Source organism: Oncorhynchus mykiss, chromosome Y, assembly GCF_013265735.2.
Source record: "Oncorhynchus mykiss isolate Arlee chromosome Y, USDA_OmykA_1.1, whole genome shotgun sequence".
In the NCBI taxonomy this organism is placed as follows: Eukaryota; Metazoa; Chordata; class Actinopteri; order Salmoniformes; family Salmonidae; genus Oncorhynchus; species Oncorhynchus mykiss.
The window spans coordinates 41076648-41092712 of NC_048593.1; the positions used below are offsets into that span (position 1 = coordinate 41076648).

Here is a 16065-nt window from a genome sequence, read left to right on the forward strand (position 1 = left end):
TGCTACAGCATCTATAATAAAGGGTCCCAGTGCTACAGCATCTATAATAAAGGGGCCCAGTGCTACAGCATCTATAATAAAGGGACCCAGTGCTACAGCATCTATAATGAAGGGGCCCAGTGCTACAGCATTTATAATAAAGGGGCCCAGTGCTACAGCATCTATAATAAAGGGACCCAGTGCTACAGCATCTATAATAATGGGGCCCAGTGCTACAGCATCTATAATGAAGGGGCCCAGTGCTACAGCATCTATAATAAAGGGGCCCAGTGCTACAGCATCTATAATAAAGGGACCCAGTGCTACAGCATCTATAATAAAGGGAGCAGCAGCATCTATAATAAAGGGGCCCAGTGTTACAGCATCTTTAATAAAGGGGCCCAGTGCTACAGCATCTATAATAATTCGGCCCAGTGCTACAGCATCTATAATAAAGGGGCCCAGTGCTACAGCATCTATAATAAAGGGGCCCAGTGCTACAGCATCTATAATAAAGGGGCCCAGTGCTACAGCATCTATAATAAAGGGGCCCAGTGCTACAGCATCTATAATAAAGGGAGCAGCAGCATCTATAATAAAGGGGCCCAGTGCTACAGCATCTATAATAAAGGGGCCCAGTGCTACAGCATCTATAATAAAGGGACCCAGTGCTACAGCATCTATAATGAAGGGGCCCAGTGCTACAGCATCTATAATAAAGGGACCCAGTGCTACAGCATCTATAATAAAGGGGCCCAGTGCTACAGCATCTATAATGAAGGGGCCCAGTGCTACAGCATTTATAATAAAGGGGCCCAGTGCTACAGCATCTATAATAAAGGGACCCAGTGCTACAGCATCTATAATAATGGGGCCCAGTGCTACAGCATCTATAATAAAGGGGCCCAGTGCTACAGCATCTATAATAAAGGGGCCCAGTGCTACAGCATCTATAATAAAGGGACCCAGTGCTACAGCATCTATATTAAAGGGAGCAGCAGCATCTATAATAAAGGGGCCCAGTGCTACAGCATCTTTAATAAAGGGGCCCAGTGCTACAGCATCTATAATGAAGGGGCCCAGTGCTACAGCTTCTATAATAAAGGGGCCCAGTGCTACAGCATCTATAATAAAGGGGCCCAGTGCTACAGCATCTATAATAAAGGGACCCAGTGCTACAGCATCTATAATAAAGGGGCCCAGTGCTACAGCATCTATAATGAAGGGGCCCAGTGCTACAGCTTCTATAATAAAGGGGCCCAGTGCTACAGCATCTATAATAAAGGGGCCCAGTGCTTCAGCATCTATAATAAAGGGGCCCAGTGCTACAGCATCTATAATAAAGGGGCCCAGTGCTACAGCATCTATAATAAAGGGGCCCAGTGCTACAGCATCTATAATAAAGGGGCCCAGTGCTACAGCATCTATAATAAAGGGGCCCAGTGCTACAGCATCTATAATAAAGGGGCCCAGTGCTACAGCATCTATAATAAAGGGAGCAGCAGCATCTATAATAAAGGGGCCCAGTGCTACAGCATCTATAATAAAGGGAGCAGCAGCATCTATAATAAAGGGGCCCAGTGCTACAGCATCTATAATAAAGGGAGCAGCAGCATCTATAATAAAGGGGCCCAGTGCTACAGCATCTATAATAAAGGGGCCCAGTGCTACAGCATCTATAATAAAGGGAGCAGCAGCATCTATAATAAAGGGGCCCAGTGCTACAGCATCTATAATAAAGGGGCCCAGTGCTACAGCATCTATAATAAAGGGGCCCAGTGCTACAGCATCTATAATAAAGGGGCCCAGTGCTACAGCATCTATAATAAAGGGGCCCAGTGCTACAGCATCTATAATAAAGGGGCCCAGTGCTACAGCATCTATAATAAAGGGAGCAGCAGCATCTATAATAAAGGGGCCCAGTGCTACAGCATCTATAATAAAGGGAGCAGCAGCATCTATAATAAAGGGGCCCAGTGCTACAGCATCTATAATAAAGGGAGCAGCAGCATCTATAATAAAGGGGCCCAGTGCTACAGCATCTATAATAAAGGGGCCCAGTGCTACAGAATCTATAATAAAGGGAGCAGCAGCATCTATAATAAAGGGGCCCAGTGCTACAGCATCTATAATAAAGGGGCCCAGTGCTACAGCATCTATAATAAAGGGAGCAGCAGCATCTATAATAAAGGGGCCCAGTGCTACAGCATCTATAATAAAGGGAGCAGCAGCATCTATAATAAAGGGGCCCAGTGCTACAGCATCTATAATAAAGGGGCCCAGTGCTACAGCATCTATAATAAAGGGGCCCAGTGCTACAGCATCTATAATAAAGGGGCCCAGTGCTACAGCTTCTATAATAAAGGGACCCAGTGCTACAGTATCTATAATAAAGGGGCCCAGTGCTACAGCATCTATAATAAAGGGGCCCAGTGCTACAGCATCTATAATAAAGGGGCCCAGTGCTACAGCATCTATAATAAAGGGGCCCAGTGCTACAGCATCTATAATAAAGGGACCCAGTGCTACAGCATCTATAATAAAGGGGCCCAGTGCTACAGCATCTATAATAAAGGGACCCAGCGCTACAGCATCTATAATAAAGGGGCCCAGTGCTACAGCATCTATAATAAAGGGACCCAGTCCTACAGCATCTATAATGAAGGGGCCCAGTGCTACAGCATCTATAATAAAGGGGCCCAGTGCTACAGCATCTATAATAAAGGGAGCAGCAGCATCTATAATAAAGGGGCCCAGTGCTACAGCATCTATAATAAAGGGAGCAGCAGCATCTATAATAATGGGGCCCAGTGCTACAGCATCTATAATAAAGGGAGCAGCAGCATCTATAATAAAGGGACCCAGTGCTACAGCATCTATAATAAAGGGGCCCAGTGCTACAGCATCTATAATAAAGGGGCCTAGTGCTACAGCATCTATAATAAAGGGGCCCAGTGCTACAGCATCTATAATAAAGGGTCCCAGTGCTACAGCATCTATAATAAAGGGGCCCAGTGCTACAGCATCTATAATAAAGGGGCCCAGTGCTACAGCATCTATAATAAAGGGGCCCAGTGCTACAGCTTCTATAATAAAGGGACCCAGTGCTACAGTATCTATAATAAAGGGGCCCAGTGCTACAGCATCTATAATAAAGGGGCCCAGTGCTACAGCATCTATAATAAAGGGGCCCAGTGCTACAGCATCTATAATAAAGGGACCCAGTGCTACAGTATCTATAATAAAGGGGCCCAGTGCTACAGCATCTATAATAAAGGGGCCCAGTGCTACAGCATCTATAATAAAGGGGCCCAGTGCTACAGCATCTATAATAAAGGGACCCAGTGCTACAGCATCTATAATAAAGGGGCCCAGTGCTACAGCATCTATAATGAAGGGGCCCAGTGCTACAGCATCTATAATAAAGGGACCCAGTGCTACAGCATCTATAATAAAGGGGCCCAGTGCTACAGCATCTATAATAAAGGGACCCAGTGCTACAGCATCTATAATAAAGGGGCCCAGTGCTACAGCATCTATAATGAAGGGGCCCAGTGCTACAGCATCTATAATAAAGGGACCCAGTGCTACAGCATCTATAATAAAGGGGCCCAGTGCTAAAGCATCTATAATAAAGGGACCCAGTGCTACAGCATCTTTAATAAAGGGGCCCAGTGCTAAAGCATCTATAATAAAGGGGCCCAGTGCTACAGCATCTATAATAAAGGGGCCCAGTGCTACAGCATCTATAATAAAGGGGCCCAGTGCTACAGCATCTATAATAAAGGGGCCCAGTGCTACAGCATCTATAATAAAGGGGCCCAGTGCTACAGCATCTATAATAAAGGGGCCCAGTGCTACAGCATCTATAATAAAGGGGCCCAGTGCAACAGCATAAATCAGGGAGAATGACAGTATTCATTGGAGTCATAAATAGCTGACGGCTGACACATGTAAACTGTCATCAAAGCGTCTGAGGCTCCCTCCACCTCTCTGAGGTCTATGGCTGTGTGGCAGTTAATGTCTACCGCTAATCACTTCCATGGTTCGGCTCCACGCTGTACTGTCAATCAGGCACTGGTCTTCTCTCTCTCACTACAGAATGTAGTGGAGGTGCTTTTGGAGATCTAACGCTACTCTCAGTAGTTACTGTTAGACTCGTATCAAATCAAATCAAATTTTATTTGTCACATACACATGGTTAGCAGATGTTAATGCGAGTGTAGCGAAATGCTTGTGCTTCTAGTTCCGACAATGCAGTAATAACAAGTAATCTAACTAACAATTCCAAAACTACTGTCTTGTACACAGTGTAAGGGGATAAAGAATATGTACATAAGGATATATGAATGAGTGATGGTACAGAGCAGCATAGGCAAGATACAGTAGATGGTATCGAGTACAGTATGTACAAATCAGATGAGTATGTAAACAAAGTGGCATAGTTTAAAGTGGCTAGTGATACATGTATTACATAAGGATACAGTCGATGATATAGAGTACAGTATATACGTATGCACAGTCATATACCACCTTCAGACTGATATACCACCTTCAGACTGATATACCACCTTCAGACTGATATACCACCTTCAGACTGATATACCACCTTCAGACTAATATACCACCTCCAGACTGATATACCACCTTCAGACTAATATACCACCTCCAGACTCATATAACTTGAGATGAGCTGTGCTGAGGTGAGACGAGCTGTGCTGAGGTGAGACAGGCTTTGCTGAGGTGAGACAGGCTTTGCTGAGGTGAGACAGGCTTTGCTGAGGTGAAACGAGCTTTGCTGAGATGTATCGCCTTGGGCCACATCGCATTTCCACATCTTTCCTTTCCCAAAAAGTGGGCAAATGTCTTTTAACTACAGACATAATTTGTTCTTGTCAGGTACCTTGGGCAGGCTGTGAGCAGACAGTTGGCTACGCTAATTCTTCTGCACTTGACTGTCATTGCCAGCCACAGCTCCAGCTGCAGTCTGTTAACACACACTAATGAGCAGTAATAAGCATGGCCAGCCAGGGAGACACTAATGAGTGTGTGTGTGTGTGTGTGTGTGTGTGTGTGTGTGTGTGTGTGTGTGTGTGTGTGTGTGTGTGTGTGTGTGTGTGTGTGTGTGTGTGTGTGTGTGTGTGTGTGTGCGTGTGTGTGTGTGTGTGTGTGTGAGACACTAATGATGTACTAACAGGGTAATGTAAAGGTGCTGAAGGGTTCTGCCAAAGCAACCTATTCTGGCATGTGAGTGTGTTGCATGGATTTTGTGGTGTGTGTATGTGTGTGTGTGTGTGTGTGTGTGTGTGTGTGTGTGTGTGTGTGTGTGTGTGTGTGTGTGTGTGCGTGCGTGCGTAAATCCTTCATCGTTCATTACAAACCCAGCAGAGACAGACTGAAGCCCAAACAACCATATTCACCGTAAAACGAGTTACCGTTGCCTTCCCACGAAGCACACAGAAGAACAAATAAGGACCCCCGCCAATTATAAAAACAGAGCACAACTTTCAGAGGCACAGACCTCTACAAACCACCATTGGCTGAACAGCACTCAACCTGATATAAAACCTCAGCTAGAGTTCTCTGGGTGCATTTTTAAAGAGGCGTCTGTAATTTAAACAATAACAATGCAGATAACATTTATAAGTTATATTCTTCTAGAATCACTGGGTACATATCATTCATTTAGAAGTTTAAAGAAAAATGGGTGCAGCAATCACAGATTGTCCCTTTGATGAGAGGCAGACAGTCTCTCTCACTTCCTACTTAGCCTTCACCAAACTGCTTATCCTCAAAGCGATGTTACCCAATACAGAGAGCCAGGCTTATGCTAGATTGGGCCCAGGTCCAACATGACAGATACTGGCCAAGTGTATCCGCATCTACTAACGAAACAGTGACAGTTCAATTACCTCATCAACAAGAGACCTGATTAATGAACATAAACGGAGTCCAGTATTACATACGGAAAAACATAGAGATTTAGGGAGGCAGAGGAAGTAGTTTATCAGGGCAGCAATGAAGAACTGAAACACCCAGTCTTTGCCTTTGGTAGATACTGTACCACAGAGATATTATACATGAGTGTAATAGAACTGAATAGAGATATTAAACAGGATAGTAATAGGACTGAATGTAGATATTATACAGGAGTGTAATAGGACAGAATATAGTTATTATACAGGAGTGTAATAGGACTGAATAGAGTTATTATACAGGATAGTAATAGGACTGAATGTAGATATTATACAGGAGTGTAATAGGACAGAATATAGTTATTATACAGGAGTGTAATAGGACTGAATAGAGTTATTATACAGGATAATAATAGGACTGAATGTAGATATTATACAGGAGTGTAATAGGACTGACTAGAGATATTATATAGGAGTGTAATAGGACTGATTAGAGATATTATACAGGAGTGTAATAGGACTGACTAGAGATATTATATAGGAGTGTAATAGGACAGATTAGAGATATTATACAGGAGAGTAATATGACTAATTAGAGATATTATACAGGAGTGTAATAGGACTAATTAGAGATATTATATAGGAGTGTAATAAGACTGATTAGAGATATTATACAGGAGTGTAATAGGACTGACTAGAGATATTATACATGAGTGTAATAGGACTGACTAGAGATATTATACAGGAGTGAAATAGGACTGACTAGAGATATTATATAGGAGTGTAATAGGACTGATTAGAGATATTATACAGGAGTGTAATAGGACTGAATGTAGATATTATACAGGAGTGTAATAGGACAGAATATAGTTATTATACAGGATAGTAATAGGACTGAATGTAGATATTATACAGGAGTGTAATAGGACAGAATATAGTTATTATACAGGAGTGTAATAGGACTGAATAGAGTTATTATACAGGATAGTAATAGGACTGAATGTAGATATTATACAGGAGTGTAATAGGACAGAATATAGTTATTATACAGGAGTGTAATAGGACTGAATAGAGTTATTATACAGGATAATAATAGGACTGAATGTAGATATTATACAGGAGTGTAATAGGACTGACTAGAGATATTATATAGGAGTGTAATAGGACTGATTAGAGATATTATACAGGAGTGTAATAGGACTGACTAGAGATATTATATAGGAGTGTAATAGGACAGATTAGAGATATTATACAGGAGAGTAATATGACTAATTAGAGATATTATACAGGAGTGTAATAAGACTGATTAGAGATATTATACAGGAGTGTAATAGGACTGACTAGAGATATTATACATGAGTGTAATAGGACTGACTAGAGATATTATACAGGAGTGAAATAGGACTGACTAGAGATATTATATAGGAGTGTAATAGGACTGATTAGAGATATTATACAGGAGTGTAATAGGACTGACTAGATATATTATATAGGAGTGTAATAGGACAGATTAGAGATATTATACAGGAGAGTAATAGGACTAATTAGAGATAATATACAGGAGTGTAATAGGACTAATTAGAGATATTATATAGGAGTGTAATAAGACTGATTAGAGATATTATACAGGAGTGTAATAGGACTGACTAGAGATATTATACATGAGTGTAATAGGACTGACTAGAGATATTATACAGGAGTGAAATAGGACTGACTAGAGATATTATACAGGAGTGTAATAGGACTGACTAGAGATATTATACATGAGTGTAATAGGACTGACTAGAGATATTATACAGGAGTGAAATAGGACTGAATAGAGATATTATACAGGAGTGTAATAGGACTGACTAGAGATATTATACAGGAGTGTAATAGGACTGAATGTAGATATTATACAGGAGTGTAATAGGACTGACTAGAGATATTATACAGGAGTGTAATAGGACTGACTAGAGATATTATACAGGAGTGTAATAGGACTGAATGTAGATATTATACAGGAGTGTAATAGGACTGACTAGAGATATTATACAGGAGTGTAATAGGACTGACTAGAGATATTATACAGGAGTGAAATAGGACTGACTAGAGATATTATACAGGAGTGTAATAGGACTGACTAGAGATATTATACAGGAGTGTAATAGGACTGACTAGAGATATTATACAGGAGTGTAATAGGACTGACTAGAGATATTATACAGGAGTGTAATAGGACTGATTAGAGATATTATACAGGAGTGTAATAGGACTGACTAGAGATATTATACAGGAGTGTAATAGGACTGAATGTAGATATTATACAGGAGTGTAATAGGACTGAATGTAGATATTATACAGGAGTGTAATAGGACTGACTAGAGATATTATACAGGAGTGTAATAGGACTGACTAGAGATATTATACAGGAGTGTAATAGGACTGACTAGATATATTATACAGGAGTGTAATAGGACTGAATGTAGATATTATACAGGAGTGTAATAGGACTGACTAGAGATATTATACAGGAGTGTAATAGGACTGACTAGAGATATTATACAGGAGTGTAATAGGACTGACTAGAGATATTATACAGGAGTGTAATAGGACTGACTAGAGATATTATACAGGAGTGTAATAGGACAGATTAGAGATATTATACAGGAGTGTAATAGGACTGACTAGAGATATTATACAGGAGTGTAATAGGACTGACTAGAGATATTATACAGGAGTGTAATAGGACTGACTAGAGATATTATACAGGAGTGTAATAGGACTGACTAGAGATATTATACAGGAGTGTAATAGGACTGAATGTAGATATTATACAGGAGTGTAATAGGACTGACTAGAGATATTATACAGGAGTGTAATAGGACTGACTAGAGATATTATACAGGAGTGTAATAGGACTGACTAGAGATATTATACAGGAGTGTAATAGGACTGAATGTAGATATTATACAGGAGTGTAATAGGACTGACTAGAGATATTATACAGGAGTGTAATAGGACTGACTAGAGATATTATACAGGAGTGTAATAGGACTGAATGTAGATATTATACAGGAGTGTAATAGGACTGACTAGAGATATTATACAGGAGTGTAATAGGACTGACTAGAGATATTATACAGGAGTGAAATAGGACTGACTAGAGATATTATACAGGAGTGTAATAGGACTGACTAGAGATATTATACAGGAGTGTAATAGGACTGACTAGAGATATTATACAGGAGTGTAATAGGACTGACTAGAGATATTATACAGGAGTGTAATAGGACTGATTAGAGATATTATACAGGAGTGTAATAGGACTGACTAGAGATATTATACAGGAGTGTAATAGGACTGAATGTAGATATTATACAGGAGTGTAATAGGACTGAATGTAGATATTATACAGGAGTGTAATAGGACTGACTAGAGATATTATACAGGAGTGTAATAGGACTGACTAGAGATATTATACAGGAGTGTAATAGGACTGACTAGATATATTATACAGGAGTGTAATAGGACTGAATGTAGATATTATACAGGAGTGTAATAGGACTGACTAGAGATATTATACAGGAGTGTAATAGGACTGACTAGAGATATTATACAGGAGTGTAATAGGACTGACTAGAGATATTATACAGGAGTGTAATAGGACTGACTAGAGATATTATACAGGAGTGTAATAGGACAGATTAGAGATATTATACAGGAGTGTAATAGGACTGACTAGAGATATTATACAGGAGTGTAATAGGACTGACTAGAGATATTATACAGGAGTGTAATAGGACTGACTAGAGATATTATACAGGAGTGTAATAGGACTGACTAGAGATATTATACAGGAGTGTAATAGGACTGAATGTAGATATTATACAGGAGTGTAATAGGACTGACTAGAGATATTATACAGGAGTGTAATAGGACTGACTAGAGATATTATACAGGAGTGTAATAGGACTGACTAGAGATATTATACAGGAGTGTAATAGGACTGAATGTAGATATTATACAGGAGTGTAATAGGACAGATTAAAGATATTATACAGGAGTGTAATAGGACTGACTAGAGATATTATACAGGAGTGTAATAGGACTGACTAGAGATATTATACAGGAGTGTAATAGGACTGACTAGAGATATTATACAGGAGTGTAATAGGACAGATTAGAGATATTATACAGGAGTGTAATAGGACTGACTAGAGATATTATACAGGAGTGTAATAGGACTGACTAGAGATATTATACAGGAGTGTAATAGGACTGACTAGAGATATTATACAGGAGTGTAATAGGACTGACTAGAGATATTATACAGGAGTGTAATAGGACTGACTAGAGACATTATATAGGAGTGTAATAGGACAGATTAGAGATATTATACAGGAGTGTAATAGGACTGACTAGAGATATTATACAGGAGTGTAATAGGACTGACTAGAGATATTATACAGGAGTGTAATAGGACTGAATGTAGATATTATACAGGAGTGTAATAGGACTGACTAGAGATATTATACAGGAGTGTAATAGGACTGACTAGAGATATTATACAGGAGTGAAATAGGACTGACTAGAGATATTATACAGGAGTGTAATAGGACTGACTAGAGATATTATACAGGAGTGTAATAGGACTGACTAGAGATATTATACAGGAGTGTAATAGGACTGACTAGAGATATTATACAGGAGTGTAATAGGACTGATTAGAGATATTATACAGGAGTGTAATAGGACTGACTAGAGATATTATACAGGAGTGTAATAGGACTGAATGTAGATATTATACAGGAGTGTAATAGGACTGAATGTAGATATTATACAGGAGTGTAATAGGACTGACTAGAGATATTATACAGGAGTGTAATAGGACTGACTAGAGATATTATACAGGAGTGTAATAGGACTGACTAGAGATATTATACAGGAGTGTAATAGGACTGAATGTAGATATTATACAGGAGTGTAATAGGACTGACTAGAGATATTATACAGGAGTGTAATAGGACTGACTAGAGATATTATACAGGAGTGTAATAGGACTGACTAGAGATATTATACAGGAGTGTAATAGGACTGACTAGAGATATTATACAGGAGTGTAATAGGACAGATTAGAGATATTATACAGGAGTGTAATAGGACTGACTAGAGATATTATACAGGAGTGTAATAGGACTGACTAGAGATATTATACAGGAGTGTAATAGGACTGACTAGAGATATTATACAGGAGTGTAATAGGACTGACTAGAGATATTATACAGGAGTGTAATAGGACTGAATGTAGATATTATACAGGAGTGTAATAGGACTGACTAGAGATATTATACAGGAGTGTAATAGGACTGACTAGAGATATTATACAGGAGTGTAATAGGACTGACTAGAGATATTATACAGGAGTGTAATAGGACTGAATGTAGATATTATACAGGAGTGTAATAGGACAGATTAAAGATATTATACAGGAGTGTAATAGGACTGACTAGAGATATTATACAGGAGTGTAATAGGACTGACTAGAGATATTATACAGGAGTGTAATAGGACTGACTAGAGATATTATACAGGAGTGTAATAGGACAGATTAGAGATATTATACAGGAGTGTAATAGGACTGACTAGAGATATTATACAGGAGTGTAATAGGACTGACTAGAGATATTATACAGGAGTGTAATAGGACTGACTAGAGATATTATACAGGAGTGTGATAGGACTGACTAGAGATATTATACAGGAGTGTAATAGGACTGACTAGAGACATTATATAGGAGTGTAATAGGACAGATTAGAGATATTATACAGGAGTGTAATAGGACTGACTAGAGATATTATACAGGAGTGTAATAGGACTGACTAGAGATATTATACAGGAGTGTAATAGGACTGACTAGAGATATTATATAGGAGTGTAATAGGACAGATTAGAGATATTATACAGGAGTGTAATAGGACTGACTAGAGATATTATACAGGAGTGTAATAGGACTGACTAGAGATATTATACAGGAGTGTAATAGGACTGACTAGAGATATTATACAGAAATGTAATAGGACTGACTAGAGATATTATACAGGAGTGTAATAGGACTGACTAGAGATATTATATAGGAGTGTAATAGGACAGATTAGAGATATTATACAGGAGTGTAATAGGACTGACTAGAGATATTATACAGGAGTGTAATAGGACTGACTAGAGATATTATACAGGAGTGTAATAGGACTGACTAGAGATATTATATAGGAGTGTAATAGGACAGATTAGAGATATTATACAGGAGTGTAATAGGACTGACTAGAGATATTATTCAGGAGTGTAATAGGACTGACTAGAGATATTATACAGGAGTGTAATAGGACTGACTAGAGATATTATACAGGAGTGTAATAGGACTGACTAGAGATATTATACAGGAGTGTAATAGGACTGACTAGAGATATTATACAGGAGTGTAATAGGACTGACTAGAGATATTATACAGGAGTGTAATAGGACTGACTAGAGATATTAAACAGGAGTGTAATAGGACTGACTAGAGATATTATACAGGAGTGTAATAGGACAGATTAGAGATATTATACAGGAGTGTAATAGGACTGACTAGAGATATTAAACAGGAGTGTAATAGGACTGACTAGAGATATTATATAGGAGTGTAATAGGACTGACTAGAGATATTATACAGGAGTGTAATAGGACTGACTAGAGATATTATACAGGAGTGTAATAGGACTGACTAGAGATATTATACAGGAGTGTAATAGGACAGATTAGAGATATTATACAGGAGTGTAATAGGACTGACTAGAGATATTATACAGGAGTGTAATAGGACTGACTAGAGATATTATACAGGAGTGTAATAGGACTGACTAGAGATATTATACAGGAGTGTAATAGGACTGACTAGAGATATTATACAGGAGTGTAATAGGACTGACTAGAGATATTATACAGGAGTGTAATAGGACTGACTAGAGATATTATACAGGAGTGTAATAGGACTGACTAGAGATATTATACAGGAGTGTAATAGGACTGACTAGAGATATTATACAGGAGTGTAATAGGACTGACTAGAGATATTATACAGGAGTGTAATAGGACTGATTAGAGATATTATATAGGAGTGTAATAGGACAGATTAGAGATATTATACAGGAGTGTAATAGGACTGACTAGAGATATTATACAGGAGTGTAATAGGACTGACTAGAGATATTATACAGGAGTGTAATAGGACTGACTAGAGATATTATACAGGAGTGTAATAGGACTGACTAGAGATATTATACAGGAGTGTAATAGGACTGACTAGAGATATTATACAGGAGTGTAATAGGACTGAATGTAGATATTATACAGGAGTGTAATAGGACAGATTAAAGATATTATACAGGAGTGTAATAGGACTGACTAGAGATATTATACAGGAGTGTAATAGGACTGACTAGAGATATTATACAGGAGTGTAATAGGACTGACTAGAGATATTATACAGGAGTGTAATAGGACAGATTAGAGATATTATACAGGAGTGTAATAGGACTGACTAGAGATATTATACAGGAGTGTAATAGGACTGACTAGAGATATTATACAGGAGTGTAATAGGACTGACTAGAGATATTATACAGGAGTGTGATAGGACTGACTAGAGATATTATACAGGAGTGTAATAGGACTGACTAGAGACATTATATAGGAGTGTAATAGGACAGATTAGAGATATTATACAGGAGTGTAATAGGACTGACTAGAGATATTATACAGGAGTGTAATAGGACTGACTAGAGATATTATACAGGAGTGTAATAGGACTGACTAGAGATATTAAACAGGAGTGTAATAGGACTGACTAGAGATATTATACAGGAGTGTAATAGGACAGATTAGAGATATTATACAGGAGTGTAATAGGACTGACTAGAGATATTAAACAGGAGTGTAATAGGACTGACTAGAGATATTATATAGGAGTGTAATAGGACTGACTAGAGATATTATACAGGAGTGTAATAGGACTGACTAGAGATATTATACAGGAGTGTAATAGGACTGACTAGAGATATTATACAGGAGTGTAATAGGACAGATTAGAGATATTATACAGGAGTGTAATAGGACTGACTAGAGATATTATACAGGAGTGTAATAGGACTGACTAGAGATATTATACAGGAGTGTAATAGGACTGACTAGAGATATTATACAGGAGTGTAATAGGACTGACTAGAGATATTATACAGGAGTGTAATAGGACTGACTAGAGATATTATACAGGAGTGTAATAGGACTGACTAGAGATATTATACAGGAGTGTAATAGGACTGACTAGAGATATTATACAGGAGTGTAATAGGACTGACTAGAGATATTATACAGGAGTGTAATAGGACTGACTAGAGATATTATACAGGAGTGTAATAGGACTGACTAGAGATATTATACAGGAGTGTAATAGGACTGATTAGAGATATTATATAGGAGTGTAATAGGACAGATTAGAGATATTATACAGGAGTGTAATAGGACTGACTAGAGATATTATACAGGAGTGTAATAGGACTGACTAGAGATATTATACAGGAGTGTAATAGGACTGACTAGAGATATTATACAGAAATGTAATAGGACTGACTAGAGATATTATACAGGAGTGTAATAGGACTGATTAGAGATATTATACAGGAGTGTAATAGGACTGACTAGAGATATTATACAGAAATGTAATAGGACTGACTAGAGATATTATACAGGAGTGTAATAGGACTGACTAGAGATATTATATAGGAGTGTAATAGGACAGATTAGAGATATTATACAGGAGTGTAATAGGACTGACTAGAGATATTATACAGGAGTGTAATAGGACTGACTAGAGATATTATACAGGAGTGTAATAGGACTGACTAGAGATATTATATAGGAGTGTAATAGGACAGATTAGAGATATTATACAGGAGTGTAATAGGACTGACTAGAGATATTATTCAGGAGTGTAATAGGACTGACTAGAGATATTATACAGGAGTGTAATAGGACTGACTAGAGATATTATACAGGAGTGTAATAGGACTGACTAGAGATATTATACAGGAGTGTAATAGGACTGACTAGAGATATTATACAGGAGTGTAATAGGACTGACTAGAGATATTATACAGGAGTGTAATAGGACTGACTAGAGATATTAAACAGGAGTGTAATAGGACTGACTAGAGATATTATACAGGAGTGTAATAGGACAGATTAGAGATATTATACAGGAGTGTAATAGGACTGACTAGAGATATTAAACAGGAGTGTAATAGGACTGACTAGAGATATTATACAGGAGTGTAATAGGACTGACTAGAGATATTATACAGGAGTGTAATAGGACTGACTAGAGATATTATACAGGAGTGTAATAGGACTGACTAGAGATATTATACAGGAGTGTAATAGGACAGATTAGAGATATTATACAGGAGTGTAATAGGACTGATTCGAGATATTATACAGGAGTGTAATAGGACTGACTAGAGATATTATACAGGAGTGTAATAGGACTGACTAGAGATATTATACAGGAGTGTAATAGGACTGACTAGAGATATTATACAGGAGTGTAATAGGACTGACTAGAGATATTATACAGGAGTGTAATAGGACTGACTAGAGATATTATACAGGAGTGTAATAGGACTGACTAGAGATATTATACAGGAGTGTAATAGGACTGACTAGAGATATTATACAGGAGTGTAATAGGACTGACTAGAGATATTATACAGGAGTGTAATAGGACTGACTAGAGATATTATACAGGAGTGTAATAGGACTGACTAGAGATATTATACAGGAGTGTAATAGGACTGACTAGAGATATTATACAGGAGTGTAATAGGACTGATTAGAGATATTATACAGGAGTGTAATAGGACTGACTAGAGATATTATACAGGAGTGTAATATGACTGACTAGAGATATTATACAGGAGTGTAATAGGACTGCATTTAAAGAAATGCTGCTTCAACATTGACAGTAAAGAACAAGAGGTTTACCTGATTCTACTCTGATGTGGGTTGTTGTCGTGGTGACTGTCCTCTCTGCAACAACAAAAAACAAGCTGGTATTACATCAATGCTAAGAAAACATCAAGGCTGTCATGATCA

The 16065-nt window shown here is 38.0% G+C and overlaps 1 protein-coding gene across 10 annotated transcripts in view; it reads right to left on the minus strand.

Moving 5' to 3' along the window:
• The window catches only part of postna (periostin, osteoblast specific factor a), a 92781-nt gene that overhangs the window by 19973 nt on the left and 56743 nt on the right, over positions 1–16065 (minus strand). For all 10 annotated transcript variants that reach the window (XM_036967323.1, XM_036967321.1, XM_036967320.1 and 7 more), the window contains exon 17: positions 15955–15999. In XM_036967323.1, the coding sequence (XP_036823218.1) occupies positions 15955–15999 (45 nt within the window). The remainder of the gene's footprint in view (positions 1–15954; positions 16000–16065) is intronic.